Below are 27,122 nucleotides of genomic sequence, written 5' to 3' on the forward strand. Positions count from 1 at the left end.
AGGTCTCTTTTGGAATGGTCTCTGATCTCTGATGAGCTGTCCCCGATAACTAATATGCTCTCTTGCTGTCTCCAGGCACTTTTTTGGCCTTTCTGCAACCTACCCTGCTGCCCGGGCTTAAGTGGGCTGCAGATGTGACATCTACCCATTAACCAAGGAAAATGAGTCCATCACATGCCCAGAGTCCATTTTGAACAACTTTTATTATACGTTTAGTGTTCTCTATACAAAAGAAATCAGTCTTTTTTACAGTGATTCAAAAAAAATTGGGAATAATTTGGCCTTTTCATTGTTCATGCAGTCAGTTTATAAGTCCATGTATTAGACGATCTTCCATGGCCCAGAAATCTTCCCTTCTGAAGGTCGCACGGGACGCCCTCAGATACGCATCTGTCGCCGACAAAGTTGGTTAATGCAAAATAAACTCATGAAAAGGAAAGAACACCATGTGAGAGGGGTTAAAACAAGGCCCACCACGAGAGTTAAATGTTTAACCAATGGAACAAAGATCGGACCGATGCATGGGAGTGTGGGAATGCTGGAAGGAATGGAGACGCATGAAGGACTTCCCCCGCCGAAAAGAACACATGGGAACGGTGCGGGGAGGTGTGGGGGCAGCGCCCAGGGCTCTGGGGTCCAGCAAGGGCTGAGAGTGGGACCAGGACAGAAGGCGGCCATGTCACAGGCGACTAATGCTCAGCTCCAGAGGAGTGAGAAGAAGTTGGCAAAGAGCTGGGGAGCTGGGCAGAGGGACAACACTGACTGAGGACATTGCATTTGGGAATCAGAAAAAAGAGCAGGCCAGGGTCATCTGATCTGCATCATTTTCCAAAAACAAACCGAGTAGTACACAAAATTCTGGATATCTCTTCCCAGACTTTTGTGTTTATTGCTCACTGAAGTCTTTTCGACTGCTGAACTCCAGCCCAGCAAATCCCAGGTGGCAGACTTCCCAGGGTCCTGCTGCCCCCTCAGCACCCTGCAGCCAAGAAAGGACAGAGACTCCTCTGCACCCTCACTTCTGGGGAATACAGTGTGCTGAGGGTCCAATGCGTGACGAAGCAAGAGACGCCATGCTGGGGGTTCAGTCTAGGTTTCACAGTAACAAACACCGATCAGCTTGTCATTCCAGTCTAGTGGCCTAGGGCTGCCTGTAACTGCACGGCTGGGTTAACTGCACAGTCAGGCTGATCTTGGACTCAGAAAAATCCTTTTTATCTTTCATTTGGGGAGGTCTCGGGGGATGTGCAGGTGGTAGAGAGGTACGGCAGGGTGAACCAGCCGAGCAGATCTGCAGTAATACCTCTGCTTCAAAGAGGCAGTTGTGGTGAGATGCAAGAACACTGGACAAGGAGCCAGAAGGCCCAAGTTCAAGTCCTAATCCTACCTACACTTACCAGCTCTGTGGTCCTGAGCAAGCCCCTGCTCCTGACTGTGTTCTCATTTCCTGGTCTGTGCAAAGAGTCATTTCAGTTAGAACAGCTCTGAGATTCCTTCACATGCTGAAATCTGACTGTCCTGAGTCAGACACCTTTGCATCTGTTTTATTTCCACCCTTGTCGCCATGAACACCATTTACTACCAACATACTCATAAGAGGAGCATTGCTTCCCAGGGCAGCTTGAGATGCTGTTGTATGGGTCTTATGGTTTTCCCTGGGGGTCATACTCCTTCCCCTCAGCCCCTCCCCTCCCTGAAGGTGTCTCAGGAAGGACCCTTTTTTCTAGAAAAGAATCAAAAGAAAGGGCACTTCCCTGGGCTTGGGCTGTGCAGCAAAGACAGCCACCAGGTCTGGTTGGAGCTCACACAGGGTGACCCCATCTAGTTTAAGGAAGGGGACTGGCCAGTAGTTTGGCTTTGGCCAGCTTGCCCATGTCTCCCAGGGCATAGAGTCTCCTGACACTTCAAGCCCTTCATTTTATTGGTTTAAGTTTTCTTTTTGAACCAGGGACTTCCCACATGCTACTCATAAGCCATCGTGCAAAGCTCAGGCAGAATTCTTCACTTCACTAGAGAGAAATCACTCTGCGGGCCTAACTGGGTGGACCCAATCACAGCCATGGGTTTAGGTCTGGCAGAGGCTGGTTGGGCTGGTGCCTTGGGACCCCACCCAAAGTCACGAGTGGGGAAGCAGACTCTGGGCTGGTATCCCAAGAAGCTGTTGCCCTTCCACTGAGAAGTGTCCCTGGTCCCAGTCCTGGCCCCAGTCTCAGCCCACAGAAGCCTGAGAAACTTCTCCCCTTTAGCGTGTCAGAGGATCAGCTTCACAAAAGTTGAGACAAAAATGCATTGAATCACTGCTCCTTCCATCAAAGGCTGTGGGTGATGCCCTGAGACTTGGCTGGCCTCCAGCAGGTGCCATGAAGCCTGCAGCTCCTAGGGAATTTTTCCTCTCCTTTGGATCACTCTGTCTCCAGGCCCGGCCCACAGCGGTCATCAGAATAGGGCCTCTCCCCTCCCCCAGGCTGCACACCATGCCCACACACATGGCCCTTTGCAGTTTATCTCACAGGAGCCCAGACATAAACTGACCCTCTCCAGGACAAATCATGATCTGGACTGTCCCCTGATGAAAGCGCTGCTCTGCAACAGGGCCGTGTTCTGCTGAGTGGATGTGTGCTCAGTCGCAGGGGAGCTGTCCCTGAGCTAGAAACCCCACAAACCCTCACAGACCGGCTTGCATGCCCTTCCCTAAGCTAACTGTGGTCAGGGAAGCCAGGAGCGCACCATCTGGGCCCACGGTGCAGACACACCTTGTCGGATGAGCGATGTTGGCACAGGCTCACTCTCATCACGTCCAGACCTCAGGACTTGCCAGGAAGCGGGTAGACCAGATGTCTCCGACCTCTCAGGGTGAAGGAGCGGGGCCAGGGAGGAGCGAGTCTGGCTTTCCTCTTAGCTTAAACTCAGCCATCTCCTCAAAGGCAAGACTGGGAAGTATGCATCCTGTTCACCATAACCAGGCAGCGGGGAAGGCAGCTACCATGACCTGTGGCAGTGCACCTCTCAAATGCTGCCTCCCTTCTCCTTCAGGTGGACCCCTGTCCTCTGTGCAGAGAGGTATTCAAAGGAGGGACTGAATGGGGTGGGGGACAGGCACCAAAATAGACAGGTTAAGCAACTTGCCCCAAGGAGCAGAGCAAAGGCTCCAGAAGCAGGGTTCCTCTGCCCCGCCCAGTGGGTCTTGACTGTCCTGTCCTGCAGTCTTCCTGACCGGCGGACTAGGTTCTTGAAACTGCTCCCTTCCACCCTGGAGCCATCAGTGGCTTGAGCAACGGAAGGCAGAATGCTTCCAACTCAGTGGCTCCCGTCTTGACTCCGTTCCAGTCATGTCAGTCCTATGCGGGCTGGGACCAGGCCTGACCTCCCTCCACACGGTATTTGGGGCTCAGGCATTGGTCCAGACTAGATCTTCAAAGAGTATTTGATGAACGGACATGAGGACAGATGAGTGCGCAGGCAGCCACAGCACCGTGGCTGAGCACATAGTGGATGGCAGTCTAGTCAATGGAACTTTCAGACAACCACCCGCCCCACCCGGGAAGGCTGAAGCACCAGTGGCGGGGCCCACTCCTGGCATTGCGATGGGATGTTTTGGGTAGTTGCTTGAAAGGGCCAGCTGGCAGGGAGTGCTGGGCAATACTGCTTTCCTGTTGAGCTGGGTGGACCGGCGTGGGCTCTCTGGAAAGTGGCCTCTCCTCTTCCTGGAAGGAACACCTCCTTAGCCCTGCCACCCACACACCTCCAGTCTGAGCTCTCTGAGCACCTGCCATCTTTGCTTGGGGGGAAATGGTTCTTCAGCCCCAAATGCTCCTGCCTGGAGGGTTGTGATCTTGTGGTGTGGGAGGCAGCTGTCAGCACTCACAAAACAACAGCCTGAGAGCTGTGCTAACAGCAAAGGAGGATGGTACAGAGCACAGCAGGACACTGAAGTGAGGTGGGAGGACGCCCTAAGCTGACCTCTCCCCAACACCCTTCAGAGAGAGGAAGCCCTCCAAGCCATTGCTTTGTGCAGCAGACTTTCTAGAGGCAGGGAGGTGGTGCTGTGATATCCAACAGTCCCTTCCTGTCCTAAGAGCCTTCTCTCGGTGCAATAGGCTCATTAGCATGCCTGAAGCAGGGTGACGTGGGTGTCTGAGAAACTGACCACTCTGCTCGGGTCCAAAGCATATTCTGGAAAGGTTGGTCATTTGATTCAGCTCACAGGTGCACGTCCCTGACATTTACCTTCAGGGACAGTGGGCCTGACTGCAGGAATGGCCAGTTGCATCCAAGTAGGAGTTTGAGGAAAGCCAGGGGAGGGGACCCTGAGCTCATTCCCCAGCACCCTTCTATTTACCCTGTCCCCTTTCACCATGAAAGAGCTGCCTCTCAGGCCTCGGGCAGCACACCTTGAGGCAGCTCGGGCCAAAGGGCCATTTACTCTCAAGTTCAACAGCATTATTGGCTCAGCTCTGGGCTATGGTTTTACCTGCAGACAGTGTGTGTGTGTGTGTGTGTGTGTGTGTGTGTGTGTGTGTGTGTGTCTATGGGCTTGACCTTCAACTGAATGATTATTAAGTGATGCAAGCATTGCTAATACCTCTGCGGCTTAAACATGTGGCAAATGATGCTTTAATAAAGTCTCTGAAGGACACGGCCCTGGTCCTTCCCAGCTGGATGGCAGCTGGAGGCTCAAACTGGAGGCTGTGCCAGTGGCAGGTGATCCATTCATGGGGGTCAGCCTCACCCTCCTGAAACCGACTTGAGCTATAGAAACAGTGACAGGGGCACACCCCGGGCTCAAGGTCTCCCTCTCTGCATCACTGAGGCTAGGTACCTTTGGTTTCAAAAATGGATTAGGTGGGGAAGGTGAAGGCAGCACCTTCGGTCTGAGAACTGCAGGTCTGTGAGTCTCCATTTGGGCAACGGGGGTGAGGGTGTGTATGGAGTGGCTGCTTGTGGTCCTGCAGGGACACTTGCATAGGCTGCCCTGATTTCGAGTCAGACGTCACTGGAGGCTTCAAGGCTTGCAGGGAGGGGCGGGAACCTGGGAACTCCAGGGACAGATCAGAACTGCATAAGGCATACGAAGAGCACTGAGTCCTCTCCCAGCAGGGGTGTCACAGCACTGTGAGCACGGCGCCACCACAGGGTCCCCTGATATGTATGTACCCTAATGAAAGGACAGACAGGCTCAGTCTCGGGGCAGCACGTCTCCATCCACACATCACATCAAACACGAGTCTCCAAGTCATACAGGATTGACCAAGGAGAAGACATCTGCTAGAGGAGGAAGCGGGTGGTGCTTTACACCCCCAGATACACTGACAAGGCTTCCGCATTGCAGGGTTCCATCTCCTTGAGGGTAGCAGCGAGGACCCTGGCCAGGAGGGCAGATGCCCTCTGCTCTGGACATGGTGGGTGTGGTCCTCTCTCCTACATCCTGGTACTCACTGATGCAAGGAAGGAGTCTGAACCCAGACCTTGGCTTCTCTGCAGAGGGGCACCGTTCCCAAGAGACCAGACCCTTGCTCAGTCTTCTGCTGAGGTCCAGTCATTGCAGTTGACGTTCTCACCATCAGCACCCACTCCTGCACCCCCAACTTCTCCTCCAGAGTCAGTGCAGCTCATTCTCGGACACTCCGGAGGCAGGGGCAGGGTAAGAACGCGGAGCCAGAGGTAAACTCACCTCCCAACCGAACCAGAAAGAGGCAAGGCGACTGCCCACCCTCGCCCTGCCAAAAATACTGTCATTTTCCAGGAAGGAGCCAAGCCCAGCTCAGCAACTGACAAGATGAAGGCAGATGGGTTGGGAGCAAGGGGGGGGGGGCCATCATATGGCAAAGAAAGGCATCCTCCGGAAACATGCTGCCCAGCGGCAGTTTGAATACTACGGCTCTTCTCTACGTTCTGCTATGGATCAGTCCTTTCCGTCTATCTTTGTGGTTTGGGAGAACTCACCTCTTCTTTCTTTTCCAGGGACACATCAAAAAAAAAAAAAATGGAGACACTGGGTCTGGAGGTTTGGAGGATGCACGAAGCAAAAATAAAGTCAATGAGAAGTACCGTAACCTACAGAAACGGGAGAGGGTGTGCGCCAAGACCAAGGCGGGCGAGGAGATGGACGCTCAAGGTGGCTGCGAGACGGGGCAAGGGACCAGGGTTCCCTCCGGTGAGCTTAGTCATGGCTCTAGCTCTCCCACACTGGTGGCACCCAGGGGTGTGGGGGGTCATTGGGAGGGGGCTTGTGGGTGGCTGGGTGGCCACTGGTCCTCACAGCTTGGCAGACCCCCATCTTGTACCCTTGTCCCTGAAGGTGGCGGCGGCTTTGTGGTCGGTCTGCAGTGGCTTCGTCTCCCCCTCTCCCATCCTCCCACTTATAAAGTAGTGGCTGTGCCCGGGTGGGCTCCGTTAGGCCAGAGAATAGATGGCATTGACGGGCGACGTGGCCTCTGAGCTCTCATTGCCCTCTGTTTCCTCCTTGTCCTTTTTGACCGTGTACTGGCCAATGAAGGAGCCATCTTCATTGAACTGCCCTTCGCCACCTTCACCATAGTCCACCAGGCTGTCGTCACTCTCCTGCTGCTTGATGGTCCCGTCCAGAGACGTTTGGCTGCCTTGCAGGGGCTTGTTGTCCTCATCACTGGCCAAAGAGAGACAGAGAATCAGGGCCCGGCCAGGTCCAGTGCAGCCCAAACCAGGTGGGGTGGGACAAGGTGGGACTTCTGGCCAAGCACATACTCTGGCAGCCCAGGCCCAGGCCCTGGGGATCAGCCAGGCCTCATCCTCCTTGTCCCACAGATGCTTCAAAAGGAAAGCTAAGAGCCCAAGTGAGGACATGTGTCTTCCCTAAGGGGAGGTGGCGAGGGCACAGGGCAGGGACAGGGGCCCACACTTCTGGATTCCCAGTGTGGGATCCTTTCCATGAGACAGGGCCACTGTCACAGTGGGAGCAGGCAGACAGACACGCCATGACAGGCAGAGCCATAGCTTGTGAGACCATGTGGGATGGCAAGAGTCAGGACAGGGAGTTCCAGTCCTGCATGTGTCACCCTGTGCCCTGGGTGACCTGGCCATAGCCTGTCCATGGAAGGTAGACCTTCTTTGACCTGTGACTCCACAGGGCAAGGCTCTGCCCTTGACAAAAGTAAGGGTCTCCCTTGCCCCCCACCTCCCAGTCTCAATGCTGCTCCCTTGGACATCTGGTTTACCCCCAAACAGGTGCTACTGCTCTGGGCCTAGCACGTAGGAGAGGTAGGGTCGTGGGAGAGAGGAGCATACGGAGAAGCACACGAGACCAGCAACTTGAGAAGATACTAGCAAGGCTCGGCGGGCCTGCCAGCCCCAGCCCCCGGCCCGTCATTCAGCCTCTCCTGAGTGGGGGAGCTGGAGGCTGGTAGGTAAAGTGGCATTGGCCCATGGGGCCCAGATGCCCAATCTGAATGGCTGTGCCCTGAGCCACTTCTGCCCCTGGCTAGGAAACTCTCTGTGACCTTTAGGCTCAAAGCGGGGACCAGGTGCTGCTGGCTGCACTTCAGAGGTGAGCTGTGCTTCCCGGCAGACAGCAGCTGTGGACCAGCAGTAGGGACTGGGGGGCCCAGCAGGTGGGACCACAGTGGTGCCAGGCAGTCTAAGCAGCCATGCCACACCCTCCTCTGCTCCGAGCCCACTCTAAGTCTTTCCTGACGTGGGGAAAACAACCAGCTAAGCTGCCATTATAGTGGGCAGCGCATTCTAATAACAGCACCGGGCAAAGACAGCTGTCAGGGGAAGGCCTCAAGCTGCAGTCAGAGCTGAGCTGTGGAAAGCGAAAAGCCATTAGCCCACTCCCTCCCGTGCTCCAAGTGAAGGTGGCCCATTAATGCAGCCTCACTGCCTGCTCCAAGGGCAGTGCTGTGGGAGGGACAGTGGTGGAGAGAAGCAGGTGGGTCTCTAGGGTCACGCTGAGTTTGTGCAGGGAGTGGACCTCCCTTTGCAAACTGGCAGAATCTGATTGTCAGGCTCCTCACCCCACTTGCCAGTCTTTTCCACATGCCCTCTTCCTGGGGTCCTCTGCCCCCCTGCAGGAGCAAAGTTGTTATGCAATTTGGGGGAATTTCTGTCCTGGTTTCAAGCAACCACTGGACCAAGATGGCCCAAAGAGTCCAGCGTGAAGGCTCACGAGGGGAAAGGGGACCTAAGACTGGAAGAACAGATCTCGCCTGAAGGAAGCCTGGCCTATTAGCCTGACCTCCAGAGACCTTCAAGGTTCAGGAGGACAGACTCAGGAGAGAGGCAGAGAGCCCCATCAGAAAGGTGTTCAGCAACTCAGCCACAGGATGGAGGAAGATGAGGAAGGAGAACACGCCCCCTGGCTCCCAGGCCTGAGCTCCTAGCAGCTTAGTTCTTCCTCTGACTTATCTGGGAATTTTACAGTCTGGGACTCATCCACCGGGGGCTCTAGGATGGACACTACAGAGCCCAAGCGAGGCCAGCGTGTGTGCCCGTGCTGGCTGGGCGTGCACCTGTGTGCACACAGTGGGCCTCAGTGGGACAGTGTGCAGTAGCTGCTTTTGTCCAACAGCTTTGCTTTCTGGGGGAGGAGAGAGGTGCACAAGAAAGCAGCTTCCCTTAGTGAAGGCTGTCCATCCTGTCCACCTCCAGCTGTGCTGAGGGTCTAGGGGAGAAAAAAAACCCTTGGCCTTGGAAATGAAGGCCAGCCCGTGGGGGAGCTGGACCCTTTAGGGGAGCCAGGGAAGAAGGGCTGCACTTCTGTGCTTGTCCTCATGGGGATGTCAGGACTGTTTGGATTACTGTGGCTCCTAAGCTGCCAGACGGGCTCCTGTGTGGGCAGTGGCTCCGCCATCCATTGATCTGATCAGGCTTGCCAGGCTGCTGATGGGAGGGTGATGAAGGCCCAGAAAGGATAAAGAGAGGCCAGAGGAGAACAGCGAGGACCTGGGCCTGATAGTAACCAGGTGGGGGTGGGGAAGGAAGACCCCCAACAGACTTCTCTCCACCCGCTGGTCTGATGATAAGATTCCATAACCCGCCCACATCATTCCTGAAGTTTTTGGGTTTTTTTGGTGGTGCTGGAGAGCCTCTGCAGCATTCCTGAATTCAGACACACTTGCCATTCAAATGGACAGTGGACAATTTTGTGAAGTTGAGATACAAAGGCCCATCCAGATCTGTAGGACAGCAGCACCAGTGGGCTATTGGCCCCTGTCCTCTCCAGCTCTGCCACTAGCTCACTGGGAGGTGAGTGTGGGGCTTTGGGCAGGCCACTTCCAGTGTGGGCTACAGCCTGCCCATCCAGGGCACAGGGCACTGGAACAGGTGCCTCTCCGAGGCCTATTCCAGCCTAGAGCCCAGAGATGTCACCAGGCTCAAGAGGAAAGGGCCTAGACTGGCTTGCCCCACCCCTTCGCTCCATGAGGCTTGAAGACCCTACAGCCTCCTGGTCATCATCTTCAGGGTTAGGGTGGTGGCAAGCAGAGAAGCCTGAGAGTGGAGCTCATTTCCCATGAGAGGGATCTGGGGTTTGTTCTCAGAGTAAAATGGTGGAAAGATACAAATAAGCAGCACAGTAGTTTGAGTTGTGCAACTGCATGAATGAGTGTGTTGGGGGCAGGGGGAGCAGCCTCGTCCTGTTTGGTCAGGACACACAACCTCTCTGACCATGTGCCCTCTGCCAAGGCACTGCCAGAGAGCCAGAGGCGACAGCCTAGTCGGCCAGGACGTGGATTCGGTGGCCTTGTGGCCCAGCTGCTCAGAGGGGAGAGGGCTGCCTGGGCAGCAAGGGCAGCTGCCAGCCGGGAGGAAGGAGGTCCCGCACCTGTAGTCAAAGGAGCCATCCTCTTCTTTGGGGTCTTCGGGGCCGAGGGGAACATCCTTCTTTTCTCGCACTTGGTGGATAAGAGAAGAGAGACACCGATTAAGAAGTATGTCGCTGCTCTCCAGGGCTTTACTGCAGGCAGGGCCAGAAGATACCACTCTGGGCCCGACACCTCCCACCCCTCAACACCTTTTAATAAGACCCCATCAATTCCTCCTGAGTCCAATCAGTTGATGTCGCCTCCTCCTGCTCACCCCAGGGCTCTCTTTATATCCCTGTTAACAACTGAATTTCCTCCCACCCAGCTCCACACCACCTCTCCACAGGCTCTTCCCCAAACCCCCGACACTGGATATTTCCTCTACCAAAGGCAAATCCTCCTTTGTTTCGCCTTTCTTCTTCTGCTCTGTATTAGAATCCTTTGTGTACATTTCTTGTGCCCCTAACAGAATGCAGTTCTCTCCTCAGGCTGGGCACCGTGTGTTTCTCTAAAGCTGCTGGCAGGGGGCCCCTATCAGGGAGGGCATCCCCCAACACTAGGGATGCAGGTGCTTTCCTATCTGGGTCCTCGCTTGGGTGCCTGTTTCCTATACCGCCTCTGGGATGTGTACACACCCAGCCTGGGCCTCTCTTGCTGTGCTGTGGCCATTCCCCAGGAGCCAGCTGCAGTGTTGAGGATGGACATCTTTCCTCCAGTATCCCTGGCACCTAAAACAGGCTGGCATGCAGCAGGCACTTACACGAGGGTTCCTTTTAAATATTTATATATTTGGTGGTGATACCGGGGATTGGACCCAGGACCTCTCACATGCTGGGCAAGTGCTCTACCTCTGAGCTATACCCCCAGCCCATGAGGGATGCTTTATGTGTCCTTTTAAATATACAAGGCAGGACAATCACTCCTACTTTAAGTGCACTTTTTGAACAGGCAAAGGCAGGCTCTGGGACGTCTGGTGAGTTCCTCAGGCGCTCAGCTCCACCTGGGAAGGGATGGCTCAGGAGTCCTCCCAGGTCTCGACGTTACGTGGAAAGCCGGACCTCTCCCTAACTCTGGCTTTCTCTCTTATGGAAGGAAAAGAGTCCCAAGGCAGCAAAACAAAGTGAAAAAACCTCCCTCACCGGCAAGGACTGGCAGTTCCCTGAGCTCCCTCGCTGCAGCAGAAGCAGAACCTCGGACCTTTGGGTCTGAGTGCAGGAGGGCGGGGAAGGAAATAAAATAGAATCTCCTCTCCTTCCAGATCTTCTGTGCGGAGTTTGGGGGGACCTCCGTCTAGTGATGGGGAGAAGGAACTGTCTGGGGAGTGCGGGGTGTGTCTGGCCACGGGGCTCTAGGGCAGGGAGCCCAACAGGAGTTCTGCTCTCAGTCATCCATTACCCTGTCTCCTGTCACCCCATCCACCCCATCACAGATGGCTTGCTTGCCCCTGTTTGAAAAACAATCAATATTTTCAGAAACAAGAATGCCAGAGGTCCTCGTCCTTGACCTTGGTTTGTCTGGGCTGGAGGATCTTGGCCATAAATGAGAAATGCCTCTGGGGACTTCAGAGAAGCCCAAAGCCCTTTAAGTGCTGTGGGGTCCTATCGGTTCCATCCACCCCTCCCTGCTCCCCTCTCAGGGCTGCTGACCTCCCTTCCAGGTATCTGCGATTCTCCCTTGTCCCCTGAGGTCCCAGTCCTGTCACCTCTCTCGGGGTGTGCCCATCTGCCCAGACCCCTTCTTGTCCTATTTTCTCTAAAATGCCTCTCTGCCTTCCTCCCTCCCTAGGATACAGGATCCTAATGAGATTCAGGCTGGAAAAAAGCCAGTTTACAGAGCAGATGGGTGGTGAGTCAAGGCGAGGGAAGGGAGACCTCAGCAGGAGCCGGGTTCCTTCCCTGCCCTCTCTGGAGCGGCCTGGACCTCTCCGTCCACCCATCTCGGTGAGTGTAATTAACTTAAGAGCTTGCTGGTAGCACCAGTGCACACAGCAGGCAAGGGGACCGTGGTTCCGAGCCCTCCAGAGGGCAGGTGACCTGGTGACTCCCAGGAAGGTTCCCTGCCCGCCCTTTTCACTCGGCTCACCTGGGTACTTGCCGCCGCGACTCCTCTTGATGAAGCAGACGATGAGCAGGATCAGCACCAGGAGGGCGATGGCGCACATGAGCCCAATGAACCAGCCCTGGGTGGCGATGTCCGCCTGGTTGTTGGTGTAAGCTGGCGGGAGGGCCGGAAGCAAACCCGTGAGTGACTGTTTGGGACAGGGGGATGGGGAGCCTGGGGTTTGGCCCACCTATCGCACGTGGATGGTTCTCCTGGAGCCTAACACTACCACCTAGCCCCTCTTTGATCCAAACTACCCCGCTGAAGGGACAAAAAGAAAATAGTTAAAAAGAGCCAAGTTCAAAAGATCAGAAAAAAGGGCAAAGGAAAGGCGTGCAGGGAGCAGAGAAGCAGCAGGAGGCGGAACAGGTGCTTTAGGAAGGGCATTTCTTGGGACAAGGCTTGGCTTCTTGCAAACCAGAACGGTGGCCACAGCCTCGTGGGGACTGAGGGGAGGCCAGGGGTTGCCTGTGGAAGCACGATTCCTGTGAACGGTCCTGCGTGCCACCCACGGGAGCAGGAGCTGAGGTCGCGCTGTGTGCACCTGCTGTCAGAGGCCTCACCAGCCGACACAGGTCAGAGCCGCATCCCTGCCCGCAGCAGGGCCCCGAGGCACCAGCTGTCTTCCTGGCAGTGGGTCCTGGGCCAGGTGGAGGAACAGGTCGTCCTGTGCCTTTTCACGTCTGCCCAGCTGGACTGTGCCTGACAGCGGACGGTCCAGGCCCGGGTTCCCCAGACAGGATGGCGGCGATGCTGGGGCTGTGCTTTCCACCCACTCCAACCCACCTCCAGAGCTGCCACACAGGAGGCCCCTGGTGGCCTGTGACACCCTCTCCCTGCCCCTGTGACAGTGCCTGGAGACCTGTCTCAAAGATCCCTTTGTGTTTTGAAGGGCACGCAGGCGGGCCTGAAGGACAGGAGCCCAGGGGTCATCGGGCGGTGCCCACGATGGCGGGGGTCGGGGCTCAGGCCCTCTCACTCTTCTCCTGTCTATGGACTGAAGAAGAAATGGCACATCTCCAGAACGCAGCCTACCAAGGAAACGGAGGCACGAGGTAGGGAAAGATCCAAGGAATGGACACACCCGAGCAGCTCTGGAGCTGGCCCCGCCGGAGAGGCCATGGGAGAGCCACACGGCAGCAGGACCATGGGAACCACAGCACCGAGACTTCCCAGAAGGCGCCCGGGAACAGCGTGGGGCCCAGGGCTCTTTCTGTGCCCCCGACTTCCACCACCTGCCATCTGTGGGCAGTGGTCTGGGTGTAATCCCATTTTTTTCCTTTTGTGGGGAAAAAAACTGTGTTTTTGTGTGACTTGGTGCCCAGCCAAGGGCACTGCAAAGGGACAGCTCTTAGTAAATACTGAGGACTGAGGGACAAGTGCTCTGTCTCCAGGCTCTGGCGGTCCAGAGTAGCCCTGCTGCAAAGCAGCTGAGTCCTGTGAGAACCCAACTTGTGACAATCCTGATCCCTGTGTGCTGTGGAGAAAAGTGCCATCCCTGCTCCTGGCGGACCACTCCCCACACAGCGGCAGAAACATCTTCCCCAGACCCCACGTGGAATCAGATCTCACCCTTGCTTTCACCCTCTAAAGCAACTCTTTGCTTTTGGAGAAAACTCTACATTCCTCATCCTGACCTGTCAGGCGGTCAGAGCTGAACCTGGCCACCTCTGTCCTATGTCCCACTCTCTGCTTACTCTCCATGCTCCGATCACAGTGGCCTTGAACCTGCTTCTCATTTTCTTGCATTTGCTGCCATGGAGAGTCCCTCAGAATGGCCTTCCTGGACCTTCCCAGTTTAGGCAAAGGCCCTTCCCTCGCCCCTCCACAGTCACCCTTTATCAGAAAACTCTAATTAATCTTTTTCATAGCACTTATAACCATTCGATAAATTACTACTATTAATTTATACTAATAAGCACTTCCAAGGGCCAGCACTGCTCTGAGCACTTTCCCACACATTATCTGGTCCAACCCCACCACAGACCCATACAGGCAGGTTTTAATTTTTATCCTATTTTACAGAGGCAGAAATGGAGGCAGTTTAAACGACTTACTCAAGGTCAAGGTCATGGGGCTAGTAAGTGGCAGGGTTAGGATGTGAGTCCAAGCTGTCTGGCTGCAGAGTCTGTGCTCTGCCACTCTACCCGTCCCTCTAACCCAGAAAGTGAGCTCAGAGTGGGGCTTGGTCTTGTCTCCCCAGGGCTGGAGGCAGAGCCTGGCATGGCGGGGGTAGGGGCACTCCTTCAAGGATGAGCCCTCAACTTCCTTCCCTTTTTCAGGCCCCTCCCTCTCTAGGCCTAAGGGGCCACTGCGTACCTTAAACTTCACCTGTCCTTCTGGGTTTCCAGTTGGGGGTCTCTGACTTCTACCTCAGCTCTTGCCAGAGCCCAGCCTGAAGGAGAAGAAAGCCCAGGCCTGTTGGGAATTCACTTGTCATTCTTCAGCTGTGACTTTGCTGCCACCTGGCCATCCTTTCATTCCTCTCTCTGTCCCAGCAGCCAGACCAACGGCTGTCTGTCCAGAACTTGTCCTCCCTTCCCCTCGTTCTGATTTCTCTCTGCCCACATCTGCGCTGACCTTTCCTACTCCATGAACACTCTGGAAGCTCGCAGCTTCTGCAGCTGTCTCCTCCTCCTGCATCAGGTGGGACTCTCTTCTCTCCCTCCTCTCCAAAACTCCCTCCCCTTACACATAAATGGGACCCCACACTTGCCTTCCCTGGGCCTTCATTCCCATAAGGACTTCTGAACACCCTGGATCACATTCTGTTTCTTCCTCTCCGCAGTTTTCTTCCTATCTGTTAAACCTGTTGAGGTTTCTTGTGTCTTAATAACCCTCAAGGAGCGCGCTAGACCTTCCAGCCCTAGTCATGCAGGCCCTGTTTCGGGGAACTCTTTCATCTCCCGTGGGGTCGCTCCTGCTCAGTCCATCCTTCACCCCTGCAAGTTGAGCTCAGACCTCCGTCGATAAGCCCGCCTCTCCCCAGCCAACCCAGCCTCACCTATGACAGGACTTGTTCCGACTTTCCAAGAGAGGCAGCCCTCTTACTCATCTCTATCGTCCCTGCTGCCAACTCCACAGCTGTAAGCCCAAAGTCCCCTCCTAGTGGCACTGATGACATGTGCTTTTGCTGCCCACCCTGCCAGTTGACTTGCCACTCTCGCCCCCTCTAATGGCTGCTGGTGCTCTCTCACATTCACCTCACCGTCCATTCCAGAGGGCTCCCTTCACATCTCGTCTGTCACTGTCAGTGTCTAGGATGCGTCACAGTGATGCCACTTGCCTTCTTCACCCCAGCCTGGCCTTCAGGGTGCTGCAGTCTCCCTCTCTGTGCCTCTGCCCACCCTACCCAAGGGATCCTGGCCCATCCCCCTTCCAATTCACCACCTTTCCACATTCTCCCCCTCCTTCCTGAACTTTCCATTGCTCCAACTCCCACCATCCCCAGACTCTGACATGGCTCCCAACTATTCCACACAAATGTAACATTTGATTGTCCTGTTTCTGGATCTCAACTGTACTATTAAAGTCTTGAGAACAGGGGTCTTCTTGAGTCCCCTGTACTTAGCCTGATACTGGTCAAATAAGTGATTGGTGACTACTTATTGATTAATAGATTGATTGAATCCTAATGTAATGTAGTTAACCTGGGATCCTGCTCTAGGTTTTACCCCTGATGCCACCTAGGGGTCACATGTATGCTGGCTTGTCCACACACCTGTCATGGGTGAACCAATCACTTCACTTGTTTGGACAGCGGCACCTACGTTTCGCAGAGAAGTTGGTTTTGCCTCTTCTTGGTTCCTGTTCTGATCCTTTGGACACCATCTCCATCATACTCCCCAACTCTTGGGAAAGAAAGTCACAATTCCAGGGCAAAGTGGCTACATGGAGCAATTTAGAAAGCAAACGTACCTTTCCACTCCTGACAGTACCAGGTGAGTTCAAGCATACCTTCAGTGGGCCAAAGAATTCCCTGTGCAGTTGGGACACAGAAGACTATTCAAACCAAGTGGGGTATGTGTGCTCAACCACACTCCATTAAACTGAGTTAATTTCTCAAGAACCAAAAGAAATTCAGGAAATAATGATCTCACTTGGAAGGTGACCCCATGGCTTGGACTCTGAGAGGAAGATTTTAGCAAGGCTCCCAGGCAATTATATTTGACTGCTGATGCTACACTCAATCGAACTGCTAAACTGGTTTGGGGGCCAATGCTATCCACATTCCAAGACCCAGTGCAATTATACCACCACCTTCAGCCAGAAGTGATGGGAGCCAGAATAGTACCTGCTCATTGGGCCCTCAGGCCCAGCAAGTGTAGGTCCCAATGCCTCTTGCTCTGGACCAGGAGCCTGTGTCAAGCCTCCACACCACTTCCCAACCCAGTCAGACACAGGCACTTCACCTGCCAAAGAGGTGGTTCCGCCAACTCCTGTGTCTAGTGGGAGGAATTTGGTTAGGCCACAGAAGATAGGCCAGTCAGTCAAAGTCAGCAGAATTCTAGAACAGGGGTAGAGTAACGACTCTATCAGATGGCCTCTCACATACACTGTGGCTTGGCTGCTCTCATGAAAGCACACTTTACGCCCCTCCATGCCCACCTGCCCCATTCTGTAGTCCCTCCTGCCTTCCTGGGGTCGCAGCAGGCCCGACTATGGTCCACCACCACCGCAGGACTGCTGCCTGACCCCGTCACATACCCAGCTGCAAGGAGCTGATGGGCCTCTGAGGGTCCAGGGTTATGTGCTGCAGTCCCTCAGGTCCCTATGGTTTCAAAAGCTTCAAGGAGGTGGTTAACTTCCCAATGGGATCTTTTTCTGGTGAGGGTTAGAGAGCCTGTTAGCATTCCCAGTGGTTTCCTTCCATTTCCTTCCAGAACTACTGCAGTTCATTGCATCTGCTGACTAAAGTGACAGCCTGTGGTTGCCTAAATGACCAGTGGTTGGGGCCCGGAGATGCTTACAAATTCTTGCTTTGATGAAACAGGGGGATCTGGGGATTGTGTGGACTTGGCTCTGAAGACCACCCACAGGAAACAGAGTATGTATTTTCAAAGGATTTACACACACACTAACAGGCACCCACAGGCTTTGGAAAGTGAAAATATTTTCTCTCCTCATGCAGTTTACACCTAGTAATTTCCAGAAAGCCCTGGAGGGAAGTGAGCAATACAAACTCAGAATGAGGGTCATGAGCCTGCCTGCTCCAACTTGACCCAGCACAGGAGAAGAGAAATGAGCCTCTAAGTCAGCATTCAGAAACAGGGGCTTCGGCTGTGGAAGGAGTCTTTGCAATGTCTTTCTGTACTGCCTGCTTACTACCTGGCAACAGAGCAGGGCATCCCGAGGGCAGGACTGTGGTGGGTCCTTTTCCCTCTGGCTTCTCCCCTAACCTCACCCACGGCAGCAGAGCTCTGCATCCCGAGAGGCTGATTTCTGAGAGGGCGGGCTGTGCTGGCTTTTGCAGCATTCCCTAGGATGGACCTCTGTTCCCAAGCATCATCTTCGCTTCCTGCCCGTGCTGGACTCAGATGTATAATGAAGCAAGATGAAATGCATGCACGGATGAGCAAGAGCACAGGACCCCAACTGGGTCAAAGTCCAGCCACCTGCTCCACTTGGTCAACTGTCCAGTTGCCTGGCTCCCTGTGATGGGAAGGCCTGGCTGCTCACTCAGACATCCTGCCAGGGTTGGTCGGGCTAGCCCCAGGTGGGGAGCCAGACTCCCTGAGTCACAATGGCATGGAAACGTGCATAACAGGTGGAGGCACCGGGAGAAGAACAGATCAGGAGGGACCAGGCTTTAAGGGGCGGGGGAGACAGATATACAGATGGGTAGTGACCCCTAAGATGCAAGCCCACAGGATCAGCCTCACCAGGCCAGGCAAGGGGAGAGTAATGAATATTCAAGTCAACGTTCAGAAATTCATATAAATCATTGTGATTTTTCCCCCCTGTGCATCTAATAACCTGCATCTGATTAGAACATCCCTAGAGTCAGGGGCTGATCCTTTCCTCTCTTAATCTCTCCTCCCCCGCCCCACTCTTTGCCCCAGGGCTTAGCATACAAGCCACTTGGCTGCCCCTGGCTGATTTTAAAGCTATACTCGAACCAATGTTCAGACAACCAAGTGCCTGAAAGGCTTCCAGGCTCCCAGCCACTCCTCCAGCAGACAGACTTCTGAACCCTGTGCCCGCTCCCACGCCCCGGTCGGCCTGTTCATTTGACACCATGAAGATGCTTCTCCATCCACAGCCGAAGCCTCTACAGAGCAAGAGCTTCCTCCCTCCCCTAGCGGGATAAAAAGTCACCTATTTTTAGGTAAGACAAAATTGGGACAAAAATTAAATCAAAACAAAACCTTAAACAAGTTGTGTCACCCACTGGAATTTTTCGTTAGAGATCATGGTGGCAAGGCAGTAAACATACACGCTGATCCCTGGTTGGGTTCCTGAGAAGATTTCAGGATCAAGACCCTGTGATGGCCCTATGCCCTAATCCGCCATGGCGGAAGCAGCCCCTGAACACCTGGGGCAGGCTGCCTGACTGCCCGCAGCCCCCAGACCAGCAAGCAATGAGTGTGCACATACGCCAAGCTCTTTTGTTTCAGGCTTAGCAGGGGGGACCAGGCGGTCCCTGTCCTCATTATACAGTCCTTTGTTTCCTTCTGATCCCCCGCTCAGCCCCAGGGGCTCTGAATCAGTTTGCTTCTCACTGTGCATGCACATCTGGCTCCTCTGGCTTCCTGGGGAACTGAGACATGCCATGCAAGGTGGGGAATGGGGCAGAGAGGAGTCTTCCTTCCAGGGAGAAAAGGCAAGCCGGAAGCAGAGAATGAGGATGAAATGCCTCATGCTTGCAGGGGACGGCAAGGCCAGCTCCCCTCTCACCTGTACTGGTCATAAAGGTGATGACGGTACTGCTGATGCCCTCGTTGTCCCGGGAATAAACCCGCAATGTGTACGTCATCCCAGGATAGAGGTCTGTCAGCTGTATAGGCTGGGCCTGGGCCTTAACAGGGACAGTTTTTTTCGTATGGTTGCCTGGGGAACAGAAATCTTGGTCAGCCTAAAGCCAGGCACCAGAAGCTGGAGAGACAGTGCTTAGTTTCCTGGTCACCTGTCAAAGGCAGAAAAGGTAGGAGAAGGGGCGAGGGGACCGCGGGTCCAGTCCACTATACAGGCCAGGAGGGTACCAGGCAGCTCCCCAATGCCCGTCCATGCAATGCTAGCTCACTCTCTCTTCCATGATTCCCCTTCCACCATGGACACTGTTTCCTCTTAAAGTTGTCCTTCCCTACCACAGTCTTCGCACTAAACATATCACGACCTACTTAAATTCTCAGCAAGTTGGTGGATACTCTGCTGTCCTGGAAATAATTCACTTCCCAAGGGATCTTCCTGGTGAGGGCCAGAGGGCCAGTCAGCATCTCTCATGGCTACTGGACATGGTAGAGGACTCTGCTCACACCAGAAGGGTGGGTCTGCTGGTGGGCTGCCTGCTGACTGGTGGTCCTTGGCTCTCATTCCTGGCTTCACCTCTCATTTCTCACCAGGTGGCAAATTCACACACCAGGTAAAGCACCTGTGGCTGAGCTGCAGGGTAAGTGGTGGGGGTGGGAGCTGAAAAATCTGGACCAGACTAGGGGATTCCAGATTCTGTGGACACTCATGCCACCTCCGCCACAGGGAATGAAGAGTTGGCTTTGCCTTCCTAAGACAACTTCGGGTGGGGTCATCCCTGGTGGGTCTTAAGGTGGGATTTGTGGCTTAATTGCTTAGAGCACGTGCTTGAGAAGCCCAGGTGGAGGGTTTAACCCCACAGGACTGGGGGCCTCCATGCGGAGAGGGCAGAAGTCCTGACCGCACTCTGTAGTCTAACCACTCTGTACCCTTGTTCCCAAGATCTGGGGGGGGGGGAAGTGAACAGCTTTGTCACCAGTTATTTGGGACACAAGGTTCTAGCTTGTGTCTCTGACTGTGGCCCTTTGGCATTCCATGAGCAAACATAGTAGTAGCGCAAGACTGTGGACTGGACTGGTCTATTTGGTGAGGACTAGGACGTCACCACACAGGTGAACTTTGGCTCTTTTGGGGGTGACTGAGAACTCTCATCCTGGGCAGGAAATGGAAGGAGGGCCCTTCCATCTGTTCCTCCCACCTCTCTGCTGCCTGAGCGCATATCGATTTCATTAGCTATAATTAAGCCAGGCTAAAAGGCCTCTCTCAGCCTGGGGAACCTCACAGGATCTCTTTAATGGCATCTACCACTAAGCGCCACTGCCGCCGCCGCTGCCGCCGCCACCACCACCTCCCCACACGTCAATGCTTACTGTCGATGTACTCAACCACAAAGTCAGTTCCGGGCCCGAAATTGTGCTTCCAGGTGATGTTGGCCCATTTACTGTTGGGGAGCACCGTGACGTTCCATATGGACTGCTCGTCGGGGGCTGGTGGGCGGGTTAGAAGAGGTGTTAGTGATGGGCAGGCGGGCAGTGTGGGAGACATGGAGACACACACATGCACACCAGCGTGCACACACACACACACACGCACACACATAGCTGGAAAAGGGAAGAGTCAGACACGGCTGTGCACAGGGCCCAAGGAGCTCCAAGCTGCAGCCTTGGTGGCCAGGCCCGAGGCAGCCATCCAGGAACGAGCAGGAGCAGTCAGGAGGACCTGAACAGGAAGGAGAGCTGGCCATAGTCTAGGTGTCCACACAGGCAGGGTGAGGCATGAAGAGTGGGTTTTGAGTCATACCATTGGAGGCTCTAACCTGGGCTTATTTCCTTTTAGATTCCTTGTCATGAATTTGAGCAGCGCAAGGAAAGGGGTCAGGAATGAGGCCCCTGGTCAGGATGCCGGCAGAGGGGGAGAGGTGCTGTTGTTTTTCTCTTTCAACCATGAACGTTCTACAGGAAGGTGAGAGGTTGTCTTTGAAAGTCCAGCAAGAAGGGCTTGGGGTGCAGCTCTGTGGCAGAGCACTTGCCTAGCATGTGGGTTTGATCTCTCCCTGAGTTCAATCCCTAGCAAGCAAGAGTCACAATGAGATGTGTAGGAAGGACAAGATCAAATATGGGAAAACCCTACCAGGCTCCTGAAGCTGGAGTAGGAGAAGGTTCATCCAGACAGGTGACCCAGAGTTATTCTCAATCAGCGAGACCCTGGATGATGCACAGAACTACTCTCAATTGCCTAGGTGACTTGGGGCTTAGAACCTTGGGTCCAAAGCACAGACAGAATGAACCCTTCCTCTTCCTGTCAAGGGACCAAGAGGAGAGAACTCCTTGACGCCCAATCCTCCATCCCTCTGTGCTCCAGACATTAGAAGGACACGATTCTGTTGGCTTCTCCACCCCACAGAGTCTTTGAGGCTTGATCTCCCTGAAACACGGAGGACATTAATTATCTAGCTCCTATGAGCTGGGAGCTACTTTATCAAAGCCTTGGTGCTGTCTGAAACCATAGCCTACGAACAGAAGAATGGCACTAATCTTCAAATGCAATCACTTTTCAAGAGTCCCAGCAGTCTGATTACCCCATTTTCCAGCAAAGATTTAATAGTGGAGGACTAGCATGAAGCCTTGTATTTCAAAGACTTTACAAGGGTGGCTTCTGTATATTTTATTAGCATGCAAGGGGGCACTGTCACCAACTCACTTGTCAAAAATAAATGAATAGAGTACATCAGGGAGGCATTTATTCATTATCTGTTTGACATGTGACTAAGTCTGCAGGGTTGGGAAAGTGATAAAAGACTTCCTGGTTTTTTGCTTCAAAGAGGTCTCTTTTCTACTACAACCCTGTCAGGTTCCAGCTTGCCCCAGGTGAACATGATGCATGTTAGGTGAAGACCGAGAAAGAGGTGTCACTGAAGCCACCAGAGGGTATTCTCCATGGGAGGGCAGAAGGCAGACTTTTTCACTTGTCTGTCAGATGTTTTAATTGTACTGGCTGCTTTAAGCGCCCTCAAATCTCAGCTCTTTCGAATTTTATGGTTCTTGCTGGTGGGAATGAATTTGTGATGAGCCATGATTTGAGGAATTGAGTTTCTTCCTCCTTAGCTTGGGACCCTGTAAAATAGCTAGCGTATTTGTGTTTGGTCCCAATATAATGTTGACCCAAATCTGGCTATTTGAAAGGGGATGAAGATGGGGGGATTTTAGAACAGATCCAGCAATGGGAAACCCAAATGATTCAGAGATGGGAATGGAAGAAAGGCATTGCCGCACAGAGAGGTCAAGATGCTGACCACTAAAGAAATGGAAAGTTCAAAGAGAAAGACCAAGAAGGCAAGCCCTCCATAACCAAAACCCCAAGGGACAAGAGACCAGTGAAACTTCACATCATGTCCACCCTCAAGACTGAGATCCTAATTAGAATAAATTATACTCCATGTATGTAAAATATGTCAAAATACACCCTACCAACATGTCCATCTAAAAAGAACAAAAAATACCCCAAAACAAAAAAGGAAAAGAGAGTGGATGTCGGCATCCTTCCACTGACTCCTGGCCTGTGTTGGACTGTTCCTGAAATCTAAAAGAGACACATTAAAGACAAATAAAAAGGCTCGTTTCACTCTAAAAAGGTAAACTTATGAAACATTTTGTCTTAGGATGTAAGATAAGATAAAGAGGAGAACTGATTTTAAACATCCCAGGTGGCAGAACCGTTCTGCCATATCAAGGGAAGCAGGAATGCTTGAGAAGTGTCCCCAAGCTCGCGATAAGATCAGGACCATGGCCAGGCCCTCTGCAGCATCTCAGACCACAGTTAAAAACTCAGGTGTGAGTGGCGGGGCCAGGCTTGGGAGGCAGGCCGATTTTCCCAGAAGGCCAGTAACTCCGCTGGGGAGTCAGATTCACTGTTTCCCACTTCTTGGCACACCTGTTTCGTGAATTCAAAGCACTCAGTGACAAAGATGCTTCACTGTGGTCCCAGAGAACATTCACCAAGTTGCTGCCCACAACCTCTGATAGCTTAGCAAGTGTCTCCTCGGCCACTTTTCCCTCAAGAGGGTATAGCTAAAATTCTAGATATTTCACCAATCAAGTGAATTGGTGGTTTCAAAGTCACCTGTCGCTCTTCACTGCTCACTTAACACCACACAACTGAACTAAAACAAATACACATCAAGCCTCCATCTTATTTCAGGGGGCTGAGAAGAAGAGGGAGGCAGTGACATCTCCAGCAGAGGGACGTGCTCTGTCTGCAACTGCTGGAGGAGAGTTCTGGGGGCGTCTGGCCAGCCTTGTCAGCTGCCTGGAACTGATTTTACAGTTGGCCTATGGGCTCAGGCGGCTAGAGACCTGCCCCTCTGTGCTAAGGAAAGACTGATGCTAATGTCCAAAAGCAGCGCTGCAGCCCCCAGGGTCTCCTGTGCTGGAAGAGCAGGCCCTCTTGGCTGGTGGAGGGATAGAGAGTAGCATGTTCTCCTGGCTCCACAGTCCAGCCCTGGGATCCATCCTGACCAGGGGCCCTCAGAATGGCTGCAGTTTTCCTTCCAGGCATGAGGGAAACATGGACAGGGAGAACGATGGAGCCCACTTTGGGCATTATGGGACAAACCGGCAATACCATTTTCTGGAAGCTCTGACTTTTTAAAGGAAATGTCTGCAAGCATTCCTTGGGGGAGCAGAGGCGAGGAGGGAAGTGGGGCATGACCAGTCACTTTCTGCTCTGCGGCCTCAATTCTGCAAGGCTGGACACTGACATGACTGGAGCCAGAAGCTCTCAGGCCAGCTGTTAGGTCCTTCCTTTCCACACACTCTCTCTTCTGGAGAGCTCAATCTGGGGTCCTGAAGGAGGAGCTGCTGACGCACCACGAGGAAGACCCAAAGGTGCAGGACCACCCAAGGAGGGGCAGTATGTGTGTGTGTGGGGTGGGGCGAGCGGCTCTGGGCCCCTAGGCTACAGGACTGAGGGTCCAGTCATGAGTGAGTTTGCAAAGTAACCAAGGGGAGGTGCTGGCAGACACTGCCCCAGACCCCACCTCCCAGCTGGAGGAGCCTGTGACGGTCTCTTGAGGCAACTGGGGAGGTGGGCCCCCAGGGGACGGGCGCAGGGGCAGTGCGCAGCAATACCGGATTCCTGTATCTTAGTCCCGGTGGTGGTGGTGGTGGGAGGACTCTCCGTGGTGGTGGCAGCAGTGGTTGTAGTAGTTGTGGCGACGGTGGTGGTGGTGGTGGCGGTGGCGATGGTGGTAGGTGCCACAGTTGGGATGATGGGGACTGTTGTGGCTTCGGTGGTGGCAGCAAGGGCAGTAGCATCAGTACTGCTCACAGCGCCTGTGGCGCCCTCGGTAGTTGGGGGCAACGTGGGAGGAGCTGAGAGGGAAATGTAGAACAGCCGAGTCCGGTTGGTTTGGCGGCACCCGCGGCACACACGGCCCCCAGCGTGCACGTGAGCAGGCAGCGCGCGGGGCGGAGCGTAGACATCTGAAGCCGCCCCAAGCCAAAGGGACGGCCCGACCGACCGCAGCCAAGAGAACACAACCATGGGGAAGGAAGAGAATGAAGCCATGTGCGTTTCATTTTCTTCTCATGGCCTGTGTGGTCGAAGCATCCGGCATGCACCCAGCGAAGACCCAGGCCAAACGCCACCCAGACACAGGCCCACGCAGCACCAGTTGGGTCCAGCTCTGGAGCCCAGCCTCAGAGGTGTGCAGGCGGCTGGGCCCTGTCCGCAGGGGGACAGGGCAGCCTGCCTTTCCCAGTCCTTTACTCCCAAATCACCCTCTGTCAAGCCTGCGTTAGTTCAAACAGCCACCTAGAGCCATCGGCACAGAGAACAGTCCCCACTCTGCCAGCGAACCTTGCAAGCCCCACCTGCAGGTCCCCGCTGCTCCTGCTCACAGCCGCTGGGCTTAGCTCTTCCTGTTTTCCTGACCTCCCTTCCCTCCCTCTCCCTCTCCCTCCTCTGCCTGATAGGGGTCCTTCCTGTGATGACCCCAGTCCACCCTGGTTCAGCTAACTGCTTTTCTCTCTAGGAAATCTGGGAATCGGGTACCCCAAGTCTTTCCAGTTCATATCAGAACCTGGGAAAAGGGCACCGATGGGATCTCAGTGTGGCCTGTGCTGGGCAGCACCATCTTCCCAGCTGGCAGGACACAGAAATCCCAGCTGCCAGTGAGATTTCTGCTAGGTGTCCTTTTTGCACAACCTCTGGGGCACAGGGTGGTTCGGATCTGGGCTCACTTTGCCATACCTCCCAGATCCCATCCACAGCAATCCGTGGCTATCAGTCAGCCCTGGGGGCCTACATCTATAGATTATATACATGTGATCTTTCTCAGAGATCCTACTTCCTTCTCTAGGAGGGCCATGGAAGCTAACAACTCCCCAGTTTCAATATTTGCAAAAACCGAGAGTGTAAGACGGAATGCTGGGGGCAAATCAGAGAGACAGAGCTAGCTCTTCTCCTTGCATTCCACCTCCTATTATCTGACCATGGCCTATTTTCTAGTGTCAATGTTAATGAGGCAGTAGATAGAGAATTTAGGCATAAACAGGCAATAGTGACTTCCCTCCTTCCCTTGGGAATCTCTAGAAGTTCAGGAAAATAATAACCCCTGTCTCTGCAACACCCACAGAAGGGGGCTAGGCCAGGAGGGGAAGCCAGAGCAAGAATTGCCAGAGGGCATTTTGCAAGTGAGAATCAAGTGATCCTAACCTCTTCAACCAGAGTCTGACCAACAAAAGCCTTTTATTCCCTTGGGTCTTCAATGTTACAAGTTCCCAGCAGAGAAGGAGGGAATGCTCCTGGGGTCCCACTGCCTTCCTGCCTCTAAGATCAGCGGTATCACTGGATCCTGAGAATGCCGACCACAGGAATCACCCTGGGGAGCGAACTATGCCCCACACATTCCAGGGATTCCTGGGCAAGTTCAAAATCAACAACAGTGTGGTCCCCAAATCCCAGTCAACTCAGACATCAGGAAGGCATGGGGAGGGGTGACATGGGGACACACACACACAAACAGAAAAGCTAGAGGGACCCATGAGGTAAAGGCCACCTGTCCCAGGGCTGCTCCCACGCCACACAGGGCTCTTCCTGTGGCTCGGTGCTGCTCTGACTTAGATCCTTACCAGTACTGATTTTTCTAATATTTTCTGGCAAATGGAAAAAGGGTTCCCCTTTCTCATTGGAAAACACTCAGTTTTTAACTTGAATCACCCCACGCTGGGTAGTTCAGGGACAGGTACAGTGGTTGTGCCTTTCCTAGGCCCCTGAACCTAAGCCAGCCTCCCCCAAAGCTACACACACACACACACACACACACACACACAGGGACACACGTGGTCCTTGACTCTTGTACAGAGACACACACATTCACACCCCCACAGCTCCCACAGGGCCCACGCGCTTCCCAGGGCATTCTGACAAGAGCAGGGACAGAGAAGCCCAGAAATGACAGTGGGTTCCTCACTTGGCACCACTGGTCAGAGACAAGGGTGAGCCGTGACTCTGGAGATGCCTCCACACCACCTTGTCCCCACCCTCCAATGGCCACTTCTGCCATCACTTTCTCTCTACTGACAGTCACCTAGTTGCTTTCCCTCTGCTCAGTGGCAAAAGTCCCAGGGTATTAGTGAGAGGGACACGAGGGGAGGGGGACAGAGGCATCCGCCCTGGATGCCTGCCCTGTGTGTTACTGTGAGGACACACCCTCAGTGGGCTGAGGTCACAGCTGGTGAGTCAACATGACCTCCATTCCTGAGTCTACTGTCCCCAGGCTGGACAGGGCCACTGGGGACAGGGAGAGCAGAGGCAAGAAGGCTGTGGGAGGCAGAGCAGAGACAGGAGCATGGGCTGCCAGAGGGCTGGGCCAGATGGGCAAGGGGAAACATGTCTCTCCTGGGGATAAACGTCCACTGTTCAGGTCAAAGGCAATTCAGATCATTGCAACCCTGGGCTGAGTTGGGGGAGAGGACAAAAGGGTAACGATGCCCAGGATTATAACCAGAGTGGACTAAGATGTGTGAAGGAGGCACATCCCTGGTCTGGATGTCCTTTTTAGCCACAATAGGAACTATAGGTTTGGAAATCATCCTGACCAGTGCTCAGTGGAGACCACTGGGCCTGACAGACGAGAAGATGGAATGGAGACCCTCCATTACCTAAGGACACTCTAGGGCAACCTAGAGCTTACAGTCCAGAGCCCCTATCAGAACAGGGGCAGGGTCAACCCCGTGGATGGCCTCCTGTATACTGGAAGTCACTCCGGCTAGG

At 54.0% G+C, this 27,122-nt stretch overlaps 1 protein-coding gene across 16 annotated transcripts in view; it reads right to left on the reverse strand.

The window, feature by feature from the left end:
* Positions 1-194: 194 nt before the first annotated feature.
* Positions 195-27,122, reverse strand: part of Nfasc (neurofascin) — a 180,251-nt gene continuing 153,323 nt past the window's right edge. For 9 of the 16 annotated variants that reach the window (XM_047520250.1, XM_047520247.1, XM_047520254.1 and 6 more), the window contains 6 exons: positions 23,975-24,217; positions 20,219-20,335; positions 18,777-18,929; positions 11,862-11,993; positions 9,800-9,869; positions 195-6,625 (listed from right to left, as the gene is read on the reverse strand). In XM_047520250.1, the coding sequence (XP_047376206.1) occupies positions 6,394-6,625; positions 9,800-9,869; positions 11,862-11,993; positions 18,777-18,929; positions 20,219-20,335; positions 23,975-24,217 (947 nt within the window). In that variant the 3' untranslated portion in view covers positions 195-6,393. The remainder of the gene's footprint in view (positions 6,626-9,799; positions 9,870-11,861; positions 11,994-18,776; positions 18,930-20,218; positions 20,336-23,974; positions 24,218-27,122) is intronic. The other 7 variants (XM_047520261.1, XM_047520262.1, XM_047520260.1 and 4 more) reach the window with 1 other exon arrangement.

This window comes from Sciurus carolinensis, chromosome 12, assembly GCF_902686445.1.
Source record: "Sciurus carolinensis chromosome 12, mSciCar1.2, whole genome shotgun sequence".
Classification (NCBI taxonomy): Eukaryota; Metazoa; Chordata; class Mammalia; order Rodentia; family Sciuridae; genus Sciurus; species Sciurus carolinensis.